General features: G+C 47.8%; 1 protein-coding gene across 2 annotated transcripts in view; it reads right to left on the bottom strand.

The window, feature by feature from the left end:
• Window positions 1-20,863, bottom strand: part of UBA1 (ubiquitin like modifier activating enzyme 1) — a 186,924-nt gene that overhangs the window by 97,362 nt on the left and 68,699 nt on the right. For both annotated transcript variants that reach the window (XM_033923071.1, XM_033923061.1), the window contains 6 exons: window positions 13,537-13,634; window positions 13,265-13,411; window positions 9,204-9,380; window positions 8,935-9,045; window positions 8,743-8,823; window positions 8,482-8,637 (listed from right to left, as the gene is read on the bottom strand). In XM_033923071.1, coding sequence (XP_033778962.1) covers window positions 8,482-8,637; window positions 8,743-8,823; window positions 8,935-9,045; window positions 9,204-9,380; window positions 13,265-13,411; window positions 13,537-13,634 — 770 coding nt within the window. The remainder of the gene's footprint in view (window positions 1-8,481; window positions 8,638-8,742; window positions 8,824-8,934; window positions 9,046-9,203; window positions 9,381-13,264; window positions 13,412-13,536; window positions 13,635-20,863) is intronic.

Here is a 20,863-nt window from a genome sequence, read left to right as displayed (position 1 = left end):
ATATCTGCCTGCTGTCCCTGGATAACACCTGTTACGGTAAGTAACTGTGCTTTATCCCAGGACAAGCAGGCAGCATATTCTTGACTGATGGGTGACCTCCAAGCTAACAAAAAGAGGGATGGTGGGAAGGTTGGCCATTAGGAAAACAAATTTTGCAAAACAGATTGGCCGAAGTGACCATCCCGTCTAGAGAATGCTTCCAGACAATAGTGAGATGTAAAAGTATGAACTGAGGACCAAGTGGCAGCCTTGCAGATTTCCTCAATAGGAGTGGAACGGAGGAAAGCTACAGATGCTGCCATAGCTCTAATTCTATGGGCCGTGACAGAACCTTCCAGAGTCAGTCCGGTCTGAGCATAACAGAAAGAAATGCACGCTGCGAGCCAATTGGACAGCGTATGTTTAGAAACAGGATGTCCCAATTTATTCGGATCAAAGGACAGAAAGAGTTGAGGGAATGATCTGTGGGGCTTAGTACGGTCTAAGTAGTAAGCTAAAGCCCGCTTACAGTCCAAAGTATGCAAAGCCTGTTCTCCAGAGTGAGAGTGAGGTTTCGGAAAGAAAACAGGCAGAACAATGGATTGGTTGAGATGGAATTCAGAGACAACCTTAGGGAGAAACTTTGGATGTGTACGCAGAACCACCTTGTCATGATGAAAGACGGTAAAGGGTGGGTCTGCTACTAGTGCATGGAGCTCACTGACCCTCCTGGCAGAGGTGAGAGCAATCAGGAAGAGAACCTTCCAAGTGAGAAATTTGAAAGAAGCCGTGGCCAAAGGTTCAAACGGAGGTTTCATTAAGGCTGAAAGAACCACGTTAAGATCCCAGATCACAGGAGGAGGTTTAAGAGGTGGTTTCACATTGAAAAGTCCTTGCATGAATCTGGAGACCAAGGGATGAGCTGAAAGGAGTTTCCCATGGACTGGCTCATGAAAAGCAGCAATAGCACTGAGGTGGACTCTGATGGAAGTAGACTTGAGACCAGAATCAGACAAAGAAAGAAGATAATCCAACACGGTCTCCACAGCAAGGGACGTAGGATTATGATGATGAAGAAGACACCAGGAAGAAAACCGTGTCCACTTCTGATGGTAACATTGCAGAGTGGCCGGTTTCCTGGAGGCATCCAGAACAGAACGAACGGGCAGAGATAAAAGAGTATCATTTGAAGTTACCCGAGAGATACCAGGCTGTCAGGTGCAGAGACTGGAGGTTGGGATGCAGAAGGGTCTCCTGATGTTGTGTGAGCAGAGAAGGAAATTGTGGAAGTAGAATAGGTTCCCTGGAACTGAGTTGAAGTAGAAGGGAGAACCAATGTTGCCTGGGCCACCGTGGCGCAATCAGAATCATGGTGGCCTGTTCCCTCTGGAGCTTGAACAAGGTCCTGAGCATGAGAGGCAGAGGAGGGAAAGCATACAGGAAGAGATTGGACCAATCCAGGAGAAATGCATCCGCTGCCAGACGGTGAGGAGAGTAGAGTCTGGAGCAGAAGTGGGGCAGCTGATGATTGTGAGGAGCTGCAAAGAGGTCTATCTGAGGAGTGCCCCACTGAGCGAAGATGGACTGCAGAGTAAAAGGATCGAGTGTCCACTCGTGAGGCTGGAGAATTCTGCTGAGCTTGTCCGCTAAGGAATTCTGTTCTCCCTGAATGTAGACAGCTTTTAGGAATAGGTGGTGATCTGTGGCCCAAGCCCAAATCTTCTGGGCTTCCTGGCACAAGAGGCGAGAGCCTGTCCCACCCTGCTTGTTGATGTAGTACATCGCAACTTGATTGTCTGTGCACAGTAGAAGGACCTGAGGAAAGAGAAGATGCTGGAAGGCCTTGAGGGCATAAAACATCGCTCTGAGTTCCAGGAAGTTGATGTGATGTTTCATTTCCTGGGCTGTCCAAAGTCCTTGAGTTTGGAATTCGTTCAAATGAGCTCCCCAGGCATAAGGGGAGGCGTCGGTGGTGATGACAAGTTGATGAGGAAGTAGATGGAACAAAAGAACTCTGGAGAGATTTGAGGATATCAACCACCATTGTAGAGACTGATGAAGAGAGGATGTCACAGATATGTGTCGTGAGCAAGGATCCGTCGCTTGGGACCACTGGGTCGCTAGGGTCCATTGAGGAGTGCGTAGGTGGAGACGTGCGAAAGGTGTGACATGAACTGTGGAGGCCATGTGACCCAAGAGTATCATCATTTGCTTGGCAGAGATGGAACGTTGATGAAGCACCTGCTGACACAGAGATTGGAGAGTGTGAAGACGGTTGGACGGCAGAAAAGCTCTCATGAGGACTGTGTCCAGCACCGCTCCAATGAATTGAAGTCTCTGAGTGGGGATAATATGAGATTTGGGTAGATTGATCTCGAACCCCAGAAGTTGTAGAAACATGATGGTCTGGTTGGTAGCCTGGAGTACTATCTGAGAAGAATTGGCCTTTATCAATCAATCGTCCAGGTAAGGAAACACCTGAAGGTGGTGGGAACGTAGAAAGGCAGCCACCACAATTAGACATTTGGTGAACACTCTTGGAGAGGAGGCCAGACCGAAGGGTAGCGCCTTGTATTAGTAATGACAATGGTTGATCATGAAGCGGAGGTACTGTCTGGAGGCCAAATTGACCGGTATGTAAGTGTATGCTTCTTTGAGATCTAGGGAACATAGCCAGTCGCCTTGATTGAGAAGAGGATAAAGAGTAGCTAGAGAAAGCATCTTGAATTTCTCTTTTACCAAGCATTTGTTGAGATCGCGAAGATCTAAAATGGGTCTGAGATCTCCTGTCTTTTTGGGAACTAGAAAGTAACGGGAGTAAAATCCCTGCCCCTTTTGATCCAGAGGAACCTCCTCTATGGCGTTCAGAAGAAGGAGGGAAGACTGAGAAGTGTTCAAAGCAGACTCTCTTGGCAGACTTTGGGCAGGAAGAGTCTGGAAATTGAGAGAGTAGCCGTGGCGGATGATGTTGAGGACCCACTGATCCAAGGTGATGATTTCCCAACGGCTTATGAAATGAGTAAGGTGTCCTCCTATGGGATGCTGAAGATGGGCAGAAGGAGGGAGACTGGCTATGTCCTGGAGAACCAAGTCAAAAGGGTTGAGTTGATTTCTGTGAAGGGGGAGGTTTCACCTGCTGTTGCTGCTGTGCTGGTCTAGCAGCTTGCCTCTGTTGTTGCCTCTGACGCCTGGGTTGCTGCTGGGTCTGAGGTAAAGGACGAGCCACAAATCTACGTTGATAGGCCGATTGTTGGCGAAAAGGCCTAGTAGGTGGGGTCTTCTTCTTTGTCTTAAGGAGCGTGTCCCATCGAGTCTCATGAGCTGAGAGTTTCTGAGTAGTGGAGTCCATGGATTCTCCAAACAGCTCATCCCCCAAACAAGGTGCATTGGCCAGTCGATCTTGATGATTGACATCAAGTTCTGAAACTCTGAGCCAGGCCAGTCGCCGCATAGCTACCGACATAGCCGTGGCCCTAGAGGTCAGCTCAAAGGTGTCATAGATTGATCTGACCATGAACTTGCGCAGTTGTAAGAGCGATGAAGAAGTTTGGCGAAAGGCAGATTTTTTACGGTCAGGGAGATATTTCTCAAAAGATGATAAAGTCTGAATGAGATGCTTAAGGTAAAAAGAAAAATGGAAAGCATAGTTCCCTGATCTATTTGCTAGCATCGCATTTTGATACAACCTCTTGCCAAACTTATCCATGGCCTTACCTTCTCTGCCAGGAGGGACAGAAGCGTATACACTAGCCCCCATGGATTTCTTTAAAGTAGATTCCACCAGTAAGGACTCATGGGGGAGTTGCGGCTTATCAAAGCCTGGAATAGGTATGACCTTATATAAGGAGTCCAGTTTGCGGGGAGCTCCTGGGATGGTCAAGGGTGTCTCTAGATTTTTGTAAAATGTCTCTCTTAATATGTCATGGAGAGGAAGTTTGAGAAATTCCCTTGGAGGCTGATCAAAATCCAGAGCATCAAGAAATGCCTTGGATTTTTTGGATTCAGCCTCCAAGGGAATAGAGAGAGATTCACACATCTCTTTGAGAAAAGAGGTAAAAGAAGTTGCATCAGGTTTAGAGGATGGATCCAAAACAGAAGGATCCTCTTCTCCTGATGAACACTCTCCCTCTGAGAGAAGAGGGTCCTCCAAATCGCCCCACAGATCAGGGTCCCGCACTTGAAAACTGCGGTCCCGGGATTCCGGTGTGGAGGGTTCTAGTGTCGAGTTTTATGCATCGACTTCCCAGACCTCTGTGAAACGGTACCGGGAGATGTTATAGGCTGTGTCGGCGCCGATGTTTGAACAGCCTGGTGTAAGGATCTCGGTTCCGGCGCTAAGACTGGCATAGATACCGAGGAAGTGGTATGCATCGGTACCGACAAGGTGGATGCCGACAAAGGAGGCTGCTCCACTGTCGGTACCGGAGGCTCAGACCAGACCGGGACTGGAAGGCTCGGTGTCAGAAGGGCAGGTAACAGCTGCTGTAGTTGTTCTTTAAGCTGTACTTGCAGGACGGCGGCAATGCGCTCGTCCAGTGAAGGCACCGGTACCACTTTTTTCTTCTGCGGTACCTTGGGTGCCGCTCTACACTCCGAAGAGGAACCCGATGTCGAGGGGCTTACCTCAATCGGAGCGGAGCGCTTCCGCGGGCGCCTCGAGGTCGGAAGGATTGGGCTCGCTGCCACTGAGACCGGAGGGCTTTCCAGCGGGGAAGGCTTCTTAGCCGGCTTACCTGAAGGGTGCGACGCTGGCGCGGTGTCGACGAGGCAGGTGCCGACTGCGTCGGGGTCGAAGTGGGGACCGGTGCCGCCGAATCCGACATCTCGGTACCAAACAATAATCGCTGTTGGATTTGTCGATTTTTTAAAGTTCTCTTTTTAAGAGTGGCACAGCGGGTGCAAGTAGACGCTCGATGGTCAGGACCAAGACACTGTAGATACCAGTTGTGCGGGTCTGTGAGTGAAATTGGTCGAGCGCACCGCTGGCACTTCTTAAACCCAGGTTGAGGGGGCATGAATGTAAAAACGGCTTCAGCCAAATCGAAGGCCGAGGCCTCGATGGTGGCAACAGGCCCCGCTGGGGCGAAACCGAAAAAATGAAAGAAAAACAAATTAAGTTTGTTTTTTTTTTAACAAAGAAAAGAAAATAAAATGAGGGAAACAATATTTCCCAACGAGTTTACACGAGCGGGAAGGCGAAAATAGAAAAAAGTTTTCAACAGCCGTTGAAACGTGCGTCTTCTTAGCTCCGCGGAAACTAAGAAACTGGGGACCGCGCGCCTCCGTCGGGCGGGAAAGCACTCGCGCGTGCGCGGTGCGGCCTGCTAGAACTTTCCAAGTTCTTAGAGTGCAACCACTCTAAAATTGTCCGTACCGGGGCTCCGTCGGTGCCGTCACCCATCAGTCAAGAATATGCTGCCTGCTTGTCCTGGGATAAATATAAAATTGCCTAGGAAATACAAAGATAATAGAATTTTACTTGATACTTGGAAGACAATAAGATATATTAGTAATTTATCACCAGATCCAATTTCTAAATCATTAAATCAATCCATTTGGGTAAACTCCAGGATCAAAATTGGCGGATTTAAAATCGTCTGGAAGCAATGGATAATTTCAGGCATACGGACATTGAATGATCTTATTTTAGATGGATCACTGCTTAGCTTTTCACAATTGCAACATAAGTTTGGCTTAAACAAAACACAATATTTTAAATGGTGGCAATTGAAGCAGGCTATTCAGGTAGGGTTCCCTGAATGGAAGGGTCTTAATACTCAATATAGTTTGCAGATCCTTTGCTTTCAGGCGGATTTTTTGGGACACCAAGCCACAAAATGGTATAAATTATTATATGGATTTTTAAATAAAAAAAAGAAAACTGGCCTTAGGGATATTTGGAGTATTGAGATTGGACAGACAATTTCTGCATCTCAATGGCCACGATTTTGGTCTTGGAGATTAAGGTCTACAAGGTCAGCATCTATGAGTCAAACGTGGTTATTTTTGTTACATCGAGTTTTTTGGACCCTTACACGTTTACAAAAGTTAGATAACACTAGATCCAATAGATGCTGGCATTGTAGATTAGAAGTTGGGACGTTAGATCATTTAATTTTTTTCTGTCCCTGTGTAATTGCTTTTTGGAAACTAATTTGGCCCCAAATTAATAAATTATTAGAAAATCATGTAGGACTCTCTTATGACACTATATTATTTGGTACAGCAATGAGAGTTCAGAGTCCGATTTCTGCAAATAATAACAAGTTATTATTAATATTGACAGGGGTCGCCATGCAACAAATTACTCAAAATTGGAAAGATTATACTAAGTTAAATTATACATTTTGGTGGAATTCAGTTTGCCACATATATAAGATGGAAAAGATGATAGCGTTACAACAAGGGAATTTTCATAGTTTTAAAAAAATATGGGGACCATTGACTATTTACTCTAATGATCAGATATCTTAAGCACATGGGTAGTTTATATTTGGGTTGGGATGGGGAATATGTAATGTATCATATGGAATGGGAATATTGATAAAGAGGGGGGTATTTATTTTATCTTATAAGAATATTTGATTGTAAGTACAAGTCATTTGTGAAAATTGTTTTATTATTTATAACTCACTTGATGTAAGAATAAAAAATGAATAAAGAGTTATAAAAAAAAAAAGATCAACAGGAACCAAAGACCTCTGGATAATGTGCAATACAAGGACTGGAGATGCCAAAACCATACATGCAGTTTTCAAGTAAAAATAAGAATTCATCATACTAGCACCAATAATCAAATACCACCAAACAATCATTAAAAAACTCAAATGCCTGTCCAACAAACTAGCTAAGATCAAATATCGCCAAACAAGTTCAAATACCACCACACGTGATTTAATAAATTTTGAACACATTGTAGAATCAACGCAAAGGCTAGGCAAAATAAAATTGCAGAAGCAAGCAAAAGTCACAGTGGTTTGAACCAATTCCAAGGCAAGGCATAGGCAAGTTAGAACAAAATTGGGGGGAGTTGGGAATAATTTATACATAATATGTTAAAATATGCTATATAATATGTGTGTTTATTCTTACTGAAAATGTGATAAAGGGTGGGTGGTTGGGGGGGTGTTATATCACTAGAATATTATGTGTAGAGATTAATGTGCTATTGTGAAATAACTTGTATAGAATATTCTTTTGTGCACTTGCTGTTCAATTTGAAAATGAATAAAGAACGTTAAAAAAAAAAAATTTGGAAAAGCCCGCCAAAATAACCAAATTCTTTACACTTTGTTGTGTCTTCCTGAAAACGTTTAATGAAAGTGAACTATAAAGCAACCAATGACTAGCACACAACACAATACGGTAAGTATATTCAGGTAAAGCCCGGGCAAATGGATATCACCTGGTATATAAAACACACATCTCTAAGGTGCGTTGGGGTGAGGGCAGGAATGGGTGATTCTGAGAGGCAGGAGACCAGGTATGATGCCGGGCCTGTGGTGTATCGTCGCAGGGTGCGGGCAGCGGCCCTTTGGAGTACCCACAAAAACAACAAGCGCCCCCAATACATCCAAAGGCAAGATTATTGCAGGCAGGGAAAAAGCAAAGGATCAGCAGCGGCGGCAAGCCCTCGGCAGATGACCTGCCAGCACGATTTCTCTCCTAACGACGGGGTGAGCTGCTGGAGAGTTGGAGCCAAGTGGGGCTGGCGATCTAACTCTGACCCCTCGTGATCTACAGGAAGATCGTGATATATCTGTTGGACATGCCTGATATATACAATATATTACTACACCTTACAATAATGCAGAATCAAAGGGAGCCCTGAGCAAGTTATCCTGCAAATAGACGGTCCCATCCCTATATCCAATTTTTCTCTTTCTCCATTTCCCCATGTGCACCATCTCTTTCCCTCTCAGACACCCATGCTCAACAATTCTCCCTTTCTATTCCCTCCCCCACCTCAGCATCTCTTTCCCTCACTTCCTCCATTTTTCCATCTTATGTTCCAAGTTCATGCTCCACTCCCTCCATCCCTTCTGAGTCCCATGTTCATGCCCCCTCCCTTCTTTCAATCCTTTGTCCTAAGTTTGTACTTCTTCCCTTCCTTCTGTGTCCCAATGCACCTCCTCTTTCACGTCCTAATACGACCCTCTTCATCCTTCCTGCCCTCTATTCTGTGTTTCAAGTTCATGCCTCCCTCCCACGGGTGTTTACCTGTTCTGGTTATCTCCTTCCTCCCAGCCGCACTTCTCTTCACAAAGCTGTGGCTGACCGGATGCATAGAGGGAAGGCAGCGTGTAGGAGCCGCTGCTTGCAGCTTTGTGAAGAGAAGTGCAGCTAGGAGCAGGAATTGAGCTAAAACCCTGGGACTGCCTGTAATTTAAGTAAAATGCAAATTTCTATGCAGCCCAGTTCGGTACAGCCCAGCTTGGTACTGGTCCATGGCCTGGTGGTTTGGGACCCCTAATCTAGTGCATACCTATTCATCATGCTTACCGTGACATCCCAGGGTCGAAAGAGGAACTGACGGTTCAAGTTGGACTTCTCAATGGTGTCCATGTCTGTCACTGTAATGTTGCCACCTTCTCCAGCTGCTAAACCGATCATGGCAAAATTTTTTAGCAGTTCACAGCCAATAGCACCTGCACCAACCTAAAGAGTTAATTTGATGTATTATCAGGGAAGAACCCTTAGAGATTAGCAAAGCAAGACATGAAGAAATGTGGCACAGCTTCAAAGAAATTAAATGAGAACTACCAAGAAATATTTCTGCTTCCCCAGCTTCTCTTGCAGATCTGAGCCAAAGACTGCAATCTGACCATCATATCGACAGTTCCTCTGCAGAGGAAAAAAATAAAAATAAATGAAATCAAAACTGGTAAGACAAAGGGTTTGGGGAATACAGGGCTCAACTCATCTAACCAAAATTAGCCAGAGTAACTCACATACCGGACTGCACTTCTCTTCTGTTAACAGCAAGTCCTTGTTCTCCTCAGGCAGACACTCCAAGGCATCAAAGTAAAGCCACTGCATGATGGGCATGAACTTGCCAGAACAGGCCTGTGACATAAACCAGCATTAGCCAGAGATACTACTCTACCTTGGTAATAATACCAAACTCTGCCAACAACTGTGTGCAAGTGTGTCATTATCTTCCCAGAACTAAGACTGAGTAATTTCTAATGAAGTCATTGGATGTCCAACACCTCTGGTCTTACCTTCATAGCCTCCTGTGCTGCCAGGCCCCCAATAAAGGCATTGACTGGTGCCAGATCACCAGCCGCCATGAATGCCAGATTCTTCACTAATGCTTCCTTCAGTTCCTCCTGCTGTAACCTAGCAGGTGCTGCCTCATTCACAGCTTTTGTCAAAACAAGCACTTCACTGGCATCAGCCTGGGCGAACAAAGAAATCTGCTTTAATTTTTTAAAATTTACTTTTTAATTAATACAGTTTTGGTACTTTTAATAATGCTATCACTTGCCCAAACACTCCCTACACACATTCATTAAACAACAATCATTTAATAAAAATGATTTAAAAAAAACAAACAAACCAAAAAACCAACAATCATTATGCCATTAATGGAACCTTTAATATATATTGATATACAATAAACAGACCTTACTTGAGCCCCTTCCCTTGTTTAAAAGCAGACTGAAAACCCACCTTTTCAATATAGCTTTCAATCCTTAACCCTACTTCTCTGCCCTCCAACCCAGCCTCGTAAGGGGATGGCACTTCCAAGGCTACCATTGTACGTTTGATCAAAGAGACTATTGCGTTCTCATATCTTCTTCAGAAAAAGCCTGTTCCAGAATTTCTCAAGGCTCATTCCACTCAGGGTCAGGCGACGTCTTAGGCTGAGTCTTCGCTAGTGCCTCTGGTGGACATTTGTAAGGCTGCTTTGGGTCTTCCTTGTATTCCTTTGTCAGACACTACCGTGTGGACGTTCAGGCATGTCGGGACGCGGTGTTCGGTGAGCGTGTTCTGGCGTCGGCTCTTTGGGGGTCCCACCCACGATGGAGACTGCTTTGGTACGTCCCGCTTGTAAGATACCTATACCGGTCTGGAGAGTTGCTAAAGAAGGAAAAATTGGATTCTTACCTGACAATTTACTTTCTTTTAGCCTCTCCAGACTGATATAGGACCCCAACATGTCTATTGTCGTGTTGTTCTTGTGGCTGTTGTGCGTGCAGTTTTTGTTTTTTTCTGTGAGTTCTAGTATTTTTCTAGGGCCAGGGAGAATTGAAGAACAGCGGCTGTGGCTCAGCTGGCGAGTTGTGGGGACATTTTTGTGTGGATCTCCCCTTTGCATTTTCCAACAGCATTTGGGTATATTAGTTGTTACTCCTGTTCAGAGTCTTGTTTGTTTCTGTTTCAAGTTCTTAGTTCTGCTTGGCTATTCGGCAGATTGATAGGAATAGGGAAAGGCACCTATTATGTACTATTCCACAGTTTTGTTTCAATCTCCATCTGCTAGTCATGATTATATATATACCTGCTTGTAAGATACCTATATTGGTCTGAAGAATTGCTAAAGAAAGGGATATTTGTGAGGGGGAGGAGAGGGGAGACAGGGGTTTTGTTGATCCTTGCTCTGTATTATTTGTGATTTATAAAATGACAATTGTACAGAATATTGTTTCTTTTTATATTTTAATAAAATAAGTTCAGTATAAAATCTTAACTATTCAAGGCTTGTGCATATAGGATCAGATGGTTTGCGGGATGGGGCGGGGGCAGGAACTGAGTTCGTGGGGATGGGGACAAATTTTTCCCCCGCGTCATTCTCTAGCCGAGATGTCCAGGAGGCAAGCCTCCACCCATTCTTTGAGAAGTGCTGTCTCCTGTGCTACCAGATGACTCTTGGTTACCCCCCATTATATGGCATTGTCGGAGAGAACCCAAACAGCTTTGCCTTCCAGGAAGGACTGGAAGGCCACAAGCATCAATCGAATGGCTCTGGTCGCAAGAACGTTGATTAACCATGAGGCTTCCTCCGGCAACCAGCTGCCCTAAGCTGAATGACGGACACTGGACTACTCAGCCGAAGAGACTGGAAACTGTGAGAACCGTCCACTGAGGTTGATCCAGATTCACCCCCTGGATCAGCGTGTGGGACTGAAGCCACAAGCGCAGATTGTGATGAACTACCCTGTGAAGAGGAACTGGAGTGTCCAATTTGTGAACCTGCAGGGACCATCTCTTAAGAAGCGCAGACTGGAGGGGGCATAAGTGAACGCGCACACACTGAACCACCTCCAAGGAGGCCGCCATCAACCCCAAGACCTGAAGAAACTCCTGCGCCTGGGGTCAACGAGAACCCACAAGGGAGCAAATCTGCGAAGGCAACTTCTGTACCTGGGCTTCGGGAAAGAACACCTTCCCCAGACTGGTGTCAAAAAGATCTCTGAGGTACTTCAAGCGTTGATAGGAAGCCAACAGACTCTTGGAAAAGTTGACTACCCAGCCCAACAACTGCAGCAAATTGCACAACACCCAGGAGCTCTCCTGGAAGGACTTTGCATGAAACAACCAATCGTCCAGATAAGGATGAACCAAAATGCCCTCCTTGCGCATAGCTGCTGCCACCACTAACAATCTTGGTGAAGGTATGCAGAGCAGAGGCCAGGCCAAACGGAAACACACAGAACTGATCATGCTTTCCCAAAATTGTAAAGCAAAGGAACTCCTGATGAGAGTCCCAAATCAGAATATGAAGGTAGGCCTCCGTCAGGTTGAGAGAAGTCAGAAACTGCCCGGGCTGAACCGCTAAGATCACAGACTTTAGGGTCTCCATACGAAAAGAAGGGATCCAGAGCACCCGGTTCACACCCTTAAGATCCAAGATGGGATGAAAAAACACCTCTTTCTTGGGCACCACAAAGTAAATGGGAGGCCCGAATTGGAATCTCTTGACGGGGCACAGAAACTACTTCCTCAAGCTCCACCAACTTCTAAAGAGTCTGATGAAATACCCACCCTCTTCCAAGGGGAAGAGAGAAAAATATCTGGCAAGGGACTGTTGAACTTGAGAGCATACCCATTTCGAATCATTTCCAGGACCCACTGATCTCAAGTGACCTCAATTCACCCCCCCGTAAAACTCCCGTAACGGCTCCAATCTGAACCGGGGGAGGACCCAAACACCATCATTGTGTGGGTCGAGAGGAGGAGGAATCCTGTCCACTCTGCCATGCTCCCCAAAAGAACTGCATGCACTGGAAAAACCGATCCCTAGAGGAAGAATGTAGGGATTGAACACAGCAAACACACACACACAGAATAAGAGTCAGGTGAAGGCGTTGCCGTGGCAAGCTCCGAGCTCCTTTTATTATGCTTCTATGCTGACATAATAGTAACTCCCTCAATTACTTGTCTAATGATTGGTGGATACAATGTCACATGCATTTACACACGTAGACAAAACCTGAGTCTTTGCACTTATTCAATGCCTGTCAGCTGATGTCCTATTCCAAATAAGGACTGCTTACTTAAGATAAGGGTTAATTTGTGACAGGTAAAGGTGAAGAGAGAATGATTCAGCATTCTTTCACTGGGGCTTAGAAATCAGTGTGCTGACCTCGTCCTGTTTCAGAATGGCGTCCCAGAAGAAATCCTGCCATGCTAATACCAACAGACTGATGTTTCCCTTATTCAAGAATGACTTTATGTGCACTGCTACCTCTTGCAATCCACTTGTATGCCTCTATATTTCAGGGATCATCTGAAACTGTTTTGCTAAGGCAATTCTCAAGCTCCTCCTGCTTTTCTCCAAGTTGTCTTGCCAGATTATCCTTGAGCTTAAACTGGACTACCCCCACCTCTTTTTCCAGCTTGTGCTCCAACTTCTTAACTCAATCTCCCAAGTTCACAAACTCTGTTCTCAACTTCCTTATTAAGCCCACAAATTCCAGCTTACTTGCTGCTATTTTGCTGCTGAGATTCCCAAACCCAAAGTCCTCTCTGGTAAGCTGTGCCTCCATTCGAGAAGCATGCATGCATTATATGCCTCTGGCTGTCGTTCCTCTGACACCATCTGGCTCTTGACCACAATTTTACTGCTCCTCCCTTGCTTATGAAGGCATAGATCACTCTGGGAAGTCATTCAAAAACAGGTACAAAAATTTTCCCTTTACTCTACACCACAGAACTCATCCTTTATGTCTGGCTAGGCAGCTTAACATTTCTTCTTCCTCCTTAAATTTATCTTTAATGCTATAAACTTCTAACCCAATTGATCATTTGCTGCTTCAGCAGTAGTCTCTCCCAATACCTCATTCCATGGCTTTGGAAGACGTCCATGCCTCTTGTGAAATTCATGAAGGCCTTGGAAGGCCACATGCAACTGTGCAGGATAATCAAACTTGGCAAAATCAGTTATAAGAAACTCTGGCTCAGCTAAGGCATCTTTAATGGATTTCTAAAATGAAAGGGAAATAAAAAAAGATAGAATCAGCGAAATAGAGAACAAATTAAAAAGTGGTTTTCAAAAGGACTTGGTGTCTCAGACATTTTGAAACTAGGAAGAAGAAACAAGTCACATACAAAGCTGATTTTCTTGGGCATTTTCACTTGACTGACAATACCCCCGCGGATGTAGTCAGAGAATGAAGTGGTGTCACAGATGCTGAAAGTATATGGCCCTGAAGAGATAAAAATTATATATCAGAGCTGAAAGCAACCTCAGGAGATACCCAGGACTTATTGAATCTAAAGTAACTACACAGAATATTTGAGAAAACAATCATTTGTTTACAAAACCTACACCTTAAATATGGTTTATGTTTTTTATTTATAACCCACTTTATATAAAGTAGGTTCCGAAAACACATATCCCAGGACAAGCAGGCAGCACATTCTCTACATGTGGGTAACGTCATCCACGGAGCCCCGTCGCAGACAGCTTTTCAAACAAACTTGATTGAAGATCTTAAAGTTTGCTAGTGCTGCACCGCGCATGCTTGTGCCTTCCCGCTCAGCTAGAGGGTGCATCTCCTCAACGTGGTCCTCAGTTTTTAGTTTTCCGCAGAGCCAGAAAGCCCTGTCTCTCTTCTCTGCGAATCTAAGTGCCTTTCTTGCACTGCGGCTTCTTTTATTGTTTTCATTGGAAGTCGCTGTGCCCAGCATCTTTTCTGTTTTACCCAAAAAAAAACGAACAACTTCATTACATCAATCGCGACCGAGGGATCCCGTTTTTTTCTGTGGCCGCGGCCTTTTTTCCCTGCTTTATGTCCCAGCCTCGTACTGGTTTCAAGAAGTGTACGCAGTGCGGTCGGGTGATCTTGATCACAGATCTGCACCGTTGGTGTATACTTTGTCTAGGTGTTGATCACCCTACAGACTCTTGCCCTCGTTGTGCCACTCTCCAACCTTGGGCTTTTCGTCTACGACGGGCCAAGATTTTGGAACTTTTCACCATGGATAAAGCCTCGACCCCGGTCTCAACCTCAGCCTCGATCTTGACGTCGGCCTCGAAGACCTTGGTCCCGAGCATGTCTCCCTCGACTTTGAAGGCCTCGGCTGCTCCGGCTTCTAAGACCTCGGCCTCGGGTAAGTCTCCTTTTCCTCCTTCAGGTTCAGCTCAAATACCGAAGAAGCCGTCCTCGGAGTTTCTGGCCACCTAGGCAGTGAGTAGTCCTGACGGCCTCTGCAAGACCTCCTCCTAAGTGTGCCTCCACATTACGGGAATACTCTACATCGAGGTCACCCTCGTTGGAGCGCACTGCTGCACCAGTTCGTCCAACTCCTTTGTTCTCGGTGCTGATGTTCGAGGATATACTTAAGGCTATCTTAACCTCGCAGATCTCCTCTGCTTTGGCTCAGCTTGCCCCGGCCTCGACCTCGCTCGTTGTTGACCAGCCTGAGCGTCGCGCCGAGGACCCTCGAGGCAGGGTGTGCCAGTCCCGCCGCTTGTCCTCGAGTGACTCCTCCCCCACCGCCCGAAGCACCGGCCTAAACGTCCTTCTTCCTCGAGGCAGCGGTCACCAAACGGCCCAGGGATTCTCCTCCAAGTCGGGGTAGGTCCCCAGGTCCTTGCACGACGGGGTCCATCAAACCGTCGGGCTTCGTACTGTCTGACCCTCGTCTTCGCTGATCTCCCATGCCGTCTCGGTCTCCGAGCCGAGGGGCTTCGAGGTCGAAGAATCCATCCTCCCTGCCGCGTCGGAAGGTCTCTTCTTCCTGGGGCTCACTGGGGCGGGCTCCCCGGGTCCTCGCCTTCCGGGCTCCCTAAGTGCAGGCTGTCGTCGACTCCCTCTTGTTCTCTCAGCGGGGCCTCATCGACGTCCATGCTTGTGGACACTGATTTCCGGCGCAGTACTCGAGGGAAGCTTCCCCCTCGTTCTCTGCTGCCCTGAAGTCCCGCTCGGCTTCGCCCCTTGAAGGGCATTCTGCAGGCAAGCCTTCCTCCTTCACCAGGTTCGTGCTGGACATGGGCAAGGCGCTGCAACTCGACCTCCAGTCAGAATCCAGGTATACCCGGGAATATTTGGAGGAGATGGAGCTTCCTTATCCACTGAAGGAATCCCTTCGCCTCCCCCTGAATCCGATCTTGCAGCAGACTTTCTTCCGGAATTTGGAGACATCGTACGCCATTCCAGCCATTCCGTCCAAGATGGAATCCAGGTACCGGACGGTCCCATGTAAGGGGTTTGAAAAGACTCAGCTCTCCCACCAGTCCTTGGTGGTAGAGTCTTCTTTAAAGAAGTCTAATCTTTCCAAGGTCTACGCAGCTGTCCCGCCGGGCCGGGAAGGCCGGACTATGGACAAGTTTGGCAGGCGCCTGTACCAAAATTCGATGATGGCGAACAGGGTTCTGAATTACAATTTTACTTTTACATCCTATCTCAAACAGTGCATCAAATCCATGCCCTCTTTTCAGGATGATTTGGCTTTCCATCACCGGTCCGAATTTCGCCGGCTGCTGGATACGCTGTCGCAGATTCGCTTTTATATGTTTCAGGCGACCTATGATGCATTTGAACTCTCGAGGGTCTCCGCCTTTGTGGTAGCCATGCGCCGCCTAGCTTGGCTCCGCATAGTTGACGTGGACCCAAATCTACAGGACCGTCTGGCGAATCTCCCGTGCTTGGGCAACAAGCTCTTTGACGACTCCATCAAGGCGGCCACTATAAGCCTCTCCGAGCATGAACGCTCCTTCACCTCCTTGGTCAGACCAAGGCAAAGTCTGCTCCTCCTAAGTCGTACAATTTGCCTCCCTGGCACCAACCCCAGAAGTCCACGCCGGCTTTTTCCAGGCCGCCACCTCAGTGTCAGCAGCAGCAGAGGGCCCCTCAAAAGCCTCATATCCCTGCAGCGACTAAGCCTGCGCCGTCCTTTTGACTATCCCTTTTGGAGAGGGCTGGCTCCCTCCGTCCTAGAGCCTTCTCCTCTGCCTATTGGGCCACCTCAGTGCCTTTTGATGCCGCTGGGAACTGATTACTTCGGACAACTAGGTCCTCACCGTCATCAGAGAGGGGTATTCCCTTCATTTCTGGATGCCGCCTCTGGACCTGCCCCCAAGAGAGTATCATTAAAGTAGGTTGCAACTCCCCCTTCTTCTCCAGGATGCTCATGCCCTCGTTCGCCTCCGGGCGGTGGAGGAGGTCCCTTTGTGTCAGCAGGGCACTGAGTTCTACTCATTGTACTTTCTAGTCCCCAAAAAGACCGGGGACCTGCGCCCTATCCTGGACCTCCGGGTGCTGAACAAGTTCCTGGTCAAGGAGAAGTTCCATATGCTCTCTCTTCCCACGTTGTATCTCCTGATGGACGAAGGGGACTGGTTGTGCTCACTGGACCTGAAAGAGGCCTACATTTACATCCCGATCCACCCGGCCTCTCGCAGGTTCCTTTGCTTTCAGTTGTGAGACCTTCACCTGCAGTATCGGATCCTCCCATTCGAGCTCGCTTCGTCTCCACGGGTCTTCACGAAGTGCCTCGTGGTGGTGGTGGCGGCCCTGCAGTCACAGGGTCTTCAAGTGTTCCCGTACCTCGACGACTGGTTCATCAAGGCACTGTCACGGCAGGAGGTTATTTCAGCGACCCAACAGGCTATTATGTTCCTTCAGCATCTAGGCTTCGAGGTCAACTTCCCTAAGTCCCAGTTGTGCCCCTCTCAGTCTCTGCAGTTCATAGGGGTGGTGCTGGACATGGTTCGTCTCCGCTCATTTCTGCCTCAGCCGGACGCCCTCATTCACCTGTGCCAGCAGGTCTCCTTTCAGTCCATGGCCTCGGCAAAACAGATGATGATCCTGTTGGGACACATGGCCTCCACCATTCATGTGACTCCTTTTGCCAGACTTCACCTCTAAGTGCCTCAGTGGCCCATGGCGTCCCAGTGGAGACAGGATCGGGATCCCTCATCTCAGCACAATGCGGTGACTCCCTCCTTGAAGCATTCGCTCCGCTGGTGGGCGCTCTCTTCCAATCTTTCCAGAGGTTTTCTCTTTCTTGCGCCCCGCCGCAGAAGGTCCTAACAACGGACTCCTCCACGTATGCCTGGGGGGCTCACCTCGATGGCCTTCGGACTCAGGGTCTTTGGTCGAGAGCCGACCGTCGTTGCCACATCAACCTGCTGGAGCTTTGGGCCATTTTCAATGCTTTGGTTGCCTTTCGGCATTTGCTTCAGGATCGCGTGGTCCTGGTTCGCATGGACAACCAGGTGGCGATGTATTATGTGAACAAGCAGGGGGGTACGGGTTCCCTTGTCTCTTTGCCGGGAGGCTCTTTGGCTCTGGGAGTGGGCGATAGGCCACAAAATCTTTCTTCGAGCGATCTACATCCAAGGCGAGCAAAACTTCCTGGCGGACAGGTTGAGTTGCCTTCTCCAGCCGCACGAATGGTTGCTCCATTCCTCGACTCTGCGTCAGGTGTTTGCTTGATGGGGGACGCTGCAGATAGATCTATTTGCCTCGCCCCTCAACCACAAGTTGCCTCGCTTCTGCTCCTGGATTTACTCCTCGGATCGTCTCGAGGCGGATGCTTTCCTTCTGGATTGGACGGGATGGTTCCTCTACGTGTTCCCTCCATTTCCTCTGATTCTGAAGACTCTAGTTCAACTCAAGTCGGTCCGCACCACCATGATTTTGATAGCTCCTCAGTGGCCCAGACAGCCGTGATTCTCCCTTCTCCTCGAACTCAGTGCCAGGGAGCCTCTGCTTCTGCCTGTATTTCCTTCTCTGCTTGCTGTCTCAGAGCCGGGGTTCGCTGCTGCATCCCAATCTGCTGTCTCTACACTTAACAGCGTGGTTCCTTTCCACCTAACTCCCTCCTTCGGTTTTTCTCAGTCGGTGTGGGATGTCCTCGAAGCTTCTCGGAAGAGTTCCACTAGACAATGCTACTCCCAAAAATGGACTAGGTTTGCTGCGTGGTGTGCTACGCATCGCGTGGAGCCACTGTCTGCCTCTTTGTCCTCCGTGCTGGACTATCTGCTGTACTTAAGAACATAAGCAGTGCCTCCGCCGGGTCAGACCATAGGTCCATCCTGCCCGGCAGTCCGCTCCCGCGGCGGCCCAAACAGGTCACGACCTATCTGAATCACCAGAAGGGGCTCCCTTGCCACCTTGGTTTCTCATTGAAGTCCTATCTTCCCATCGAAGTCCTAACCCTCCGGTCTTGCACATGCACGACCTGGTTGGGTTTCTATACTTATTACCTGGTTAGCTTTCTATACTTGTGTTACATCCCAGCTCCTCCCTCAATATCCCACGATCCCTTTATCCCTCAGGAATCCGTCCAATCCCTGTTTGAATCCCTGTACCGTACTCTGCCTGATCACTTCCTCCGGTAGCGCATTCCAAGTGTCCACGACCCTTTGGGTGAAAAAAAACTTCCTTGCATTTGTTTTGAACCTATCTCCCTTCAGTTTCTCCGAATGCCCCCTCGTACTTGTTGTCCCCTTCAGTCTGAAGAATCTGTCCCTATCCACCCTCTCTATGCCCCTCATGATCTTGAAGGTCTCTATTATAACTCCCCTGAGCCTCCTTTTTTCCAGAGAGAAGAGCCCCAGCCTATCCAACCTCTCGGCGTATGGGTAGTGTTCCAGCCCTTTTACCAGTTTCGTTGCTCTCCTTTGGACTCTCTCAAGTACCTCCATGTCCTTCTTGAGGTGCGGCGACCAATACTGAACGCAGTATTCCAGATGTGAACGCACCATCGCTCGATACAATGGCATGATGACTTCCCACGTCCTGGTTGTTATGCCCCTCTTTATGATGCCCAGCATCCTGTTGGCTTTTTTCGAGGCTGCTGCGCACTGTGCAGATGGCTTCAGTGATGCATCCACCAGCACACCCAAGTCTTTCTCAAGTCTGCTGTCTCCCAACAATGCCCCCCCCCAATTTGTAGTTGAACAACGGGTTCTTTTTCCCTATATGCATGACCTTGCATTTTTCCACGTTAAAGCGCATTTGCCATTTGTTTGCCCAGTCTTCCAGCTTGTCCAGGTCCCTTTGCAGGTCCTCACACTCCTCCCTGGACCTAACTCTGCCGCACAGTTTGGTATCGTCTGCAAATTTTATAACCTCACATTTTGCCTCCTTTTCCAGGTCATTGATAAATATGTTGAAGAGTAACGGCCCCAGCACCGATCCCTGTGGCACACCGCTTGTGACTCCCCGCCAGTCAGAATATTGGCCCTTCACTCCGACCCTCTGCAGTCTACCTGACAACCAGTGCTTGATCCATCTGTGCACATACCATCCCACCCCATGGTTCCACAGCTTCCTAAGCAGCCTTTCATGTGGCACCTTGTCGAAAGCCTTTTGAAAATCGAGGTAAATGATGTCTATGGGTTCCCCATTGTCCACCCGACTGCTTATTCCCTCAAAGAAGTACAGAAGGTTCGTTAGGCATGACCTTCCCTTACAGAATCCGTGCTGGCTTGTTCTCAGTAAGCCATTCCTCTCGATGTGCTCGCAAATGCCGTCTTTGATCATAGCTTCCACCATCTTCCCTATAATTGAAGTCAGGCTCACCGGCCTGTAGTTCCTGGGGTCACCCCTCAATCCCTTCTTGAAGATAGGTGTGACATTCGCCAATTTCCAGTCCTTTGGTACCTCATCAGTTTTCAAGGATAGGTTGCAAACATGCTGGATTGTGCCCGCTATTTCTTGTCTTAGTTCCTTCAGAACCCTTGGGTGGATCCCATCCGGGCCCGGTGATTTACCGCATTTTAACCTGTCTATCTGTTTGAGGACATCCTCCTTACTTACCTCTATGTGCTCCAATTTTTCGGCCTGTTCCCCACTCATGAGCTCCTCTGAGTCCGGTATATTAGATGTGTCTTCGCTCATGAAAACCGACGAGAAGAACGTGTTCAACTTCTCAGCTACCTCTTTATCCTCTTTAATCACTCCCTTCCTATCCCCATCGTCCAACGGCCCCACCTCCTCTCTCGCTGGTCGCTTCCCCTTTACGTAACTGAAGAATGCCTTGAAGTTTTTCGCCTCCCTGGCCAGCCCCTCTTCGTATTCCCCTTTCGCTTTTCTAACCTCTCGGTGGCATTCCTTTTGGCATTTCCTGTGCGCCTGGTGATTTTCCTCCGTTGGGTCCTTTTTCCATCTCCGGAAGGATACTTTTTTGTCATTTATTGCCCTCTTTACTTCAGTTGACATCCAAACCGGGTCCTTTGATCGCTTGTTCTTGCAGCCTTTCCTGAAACTGGGGACGTACATTCTTTGTGCTTCCTGCAGGGTGTCCCTGAATAGGGTCCAGGCGCTTCCCACAGTCTCCATCCTAAAGATGTTTCTGAGCTTCCTCCCCACCATTTCCCTCATAGCAACATAGTTCCCTTTCTTGAAGTTGAGCTCAGTTGTTGCGGTCCTCCTTACTATGGGTGTCCCCCTTTCTAATGTGAATCTGATCACGTTGTGAT

This window comes from Geotrypetes seraphini, chromosome 1 (assembly GCF_902459505.1).
Source record: "Geotrypetes seraphini chromosome 1, aGeoSer1.1, whole genome shotgun sequence".
Taxonomy (NCBI): domain Eukaryota; kingdom Metazoa; phylum Chordata; class Amphibia; order Gymnophiona; family Dermophiidae; genus Geotrypetes; species Geotrypetes seraphini.
Note: the sequence above shows the minus strand (reverse complement) of the source record. Positions and strands in the feature narration are given on the sequence as shown.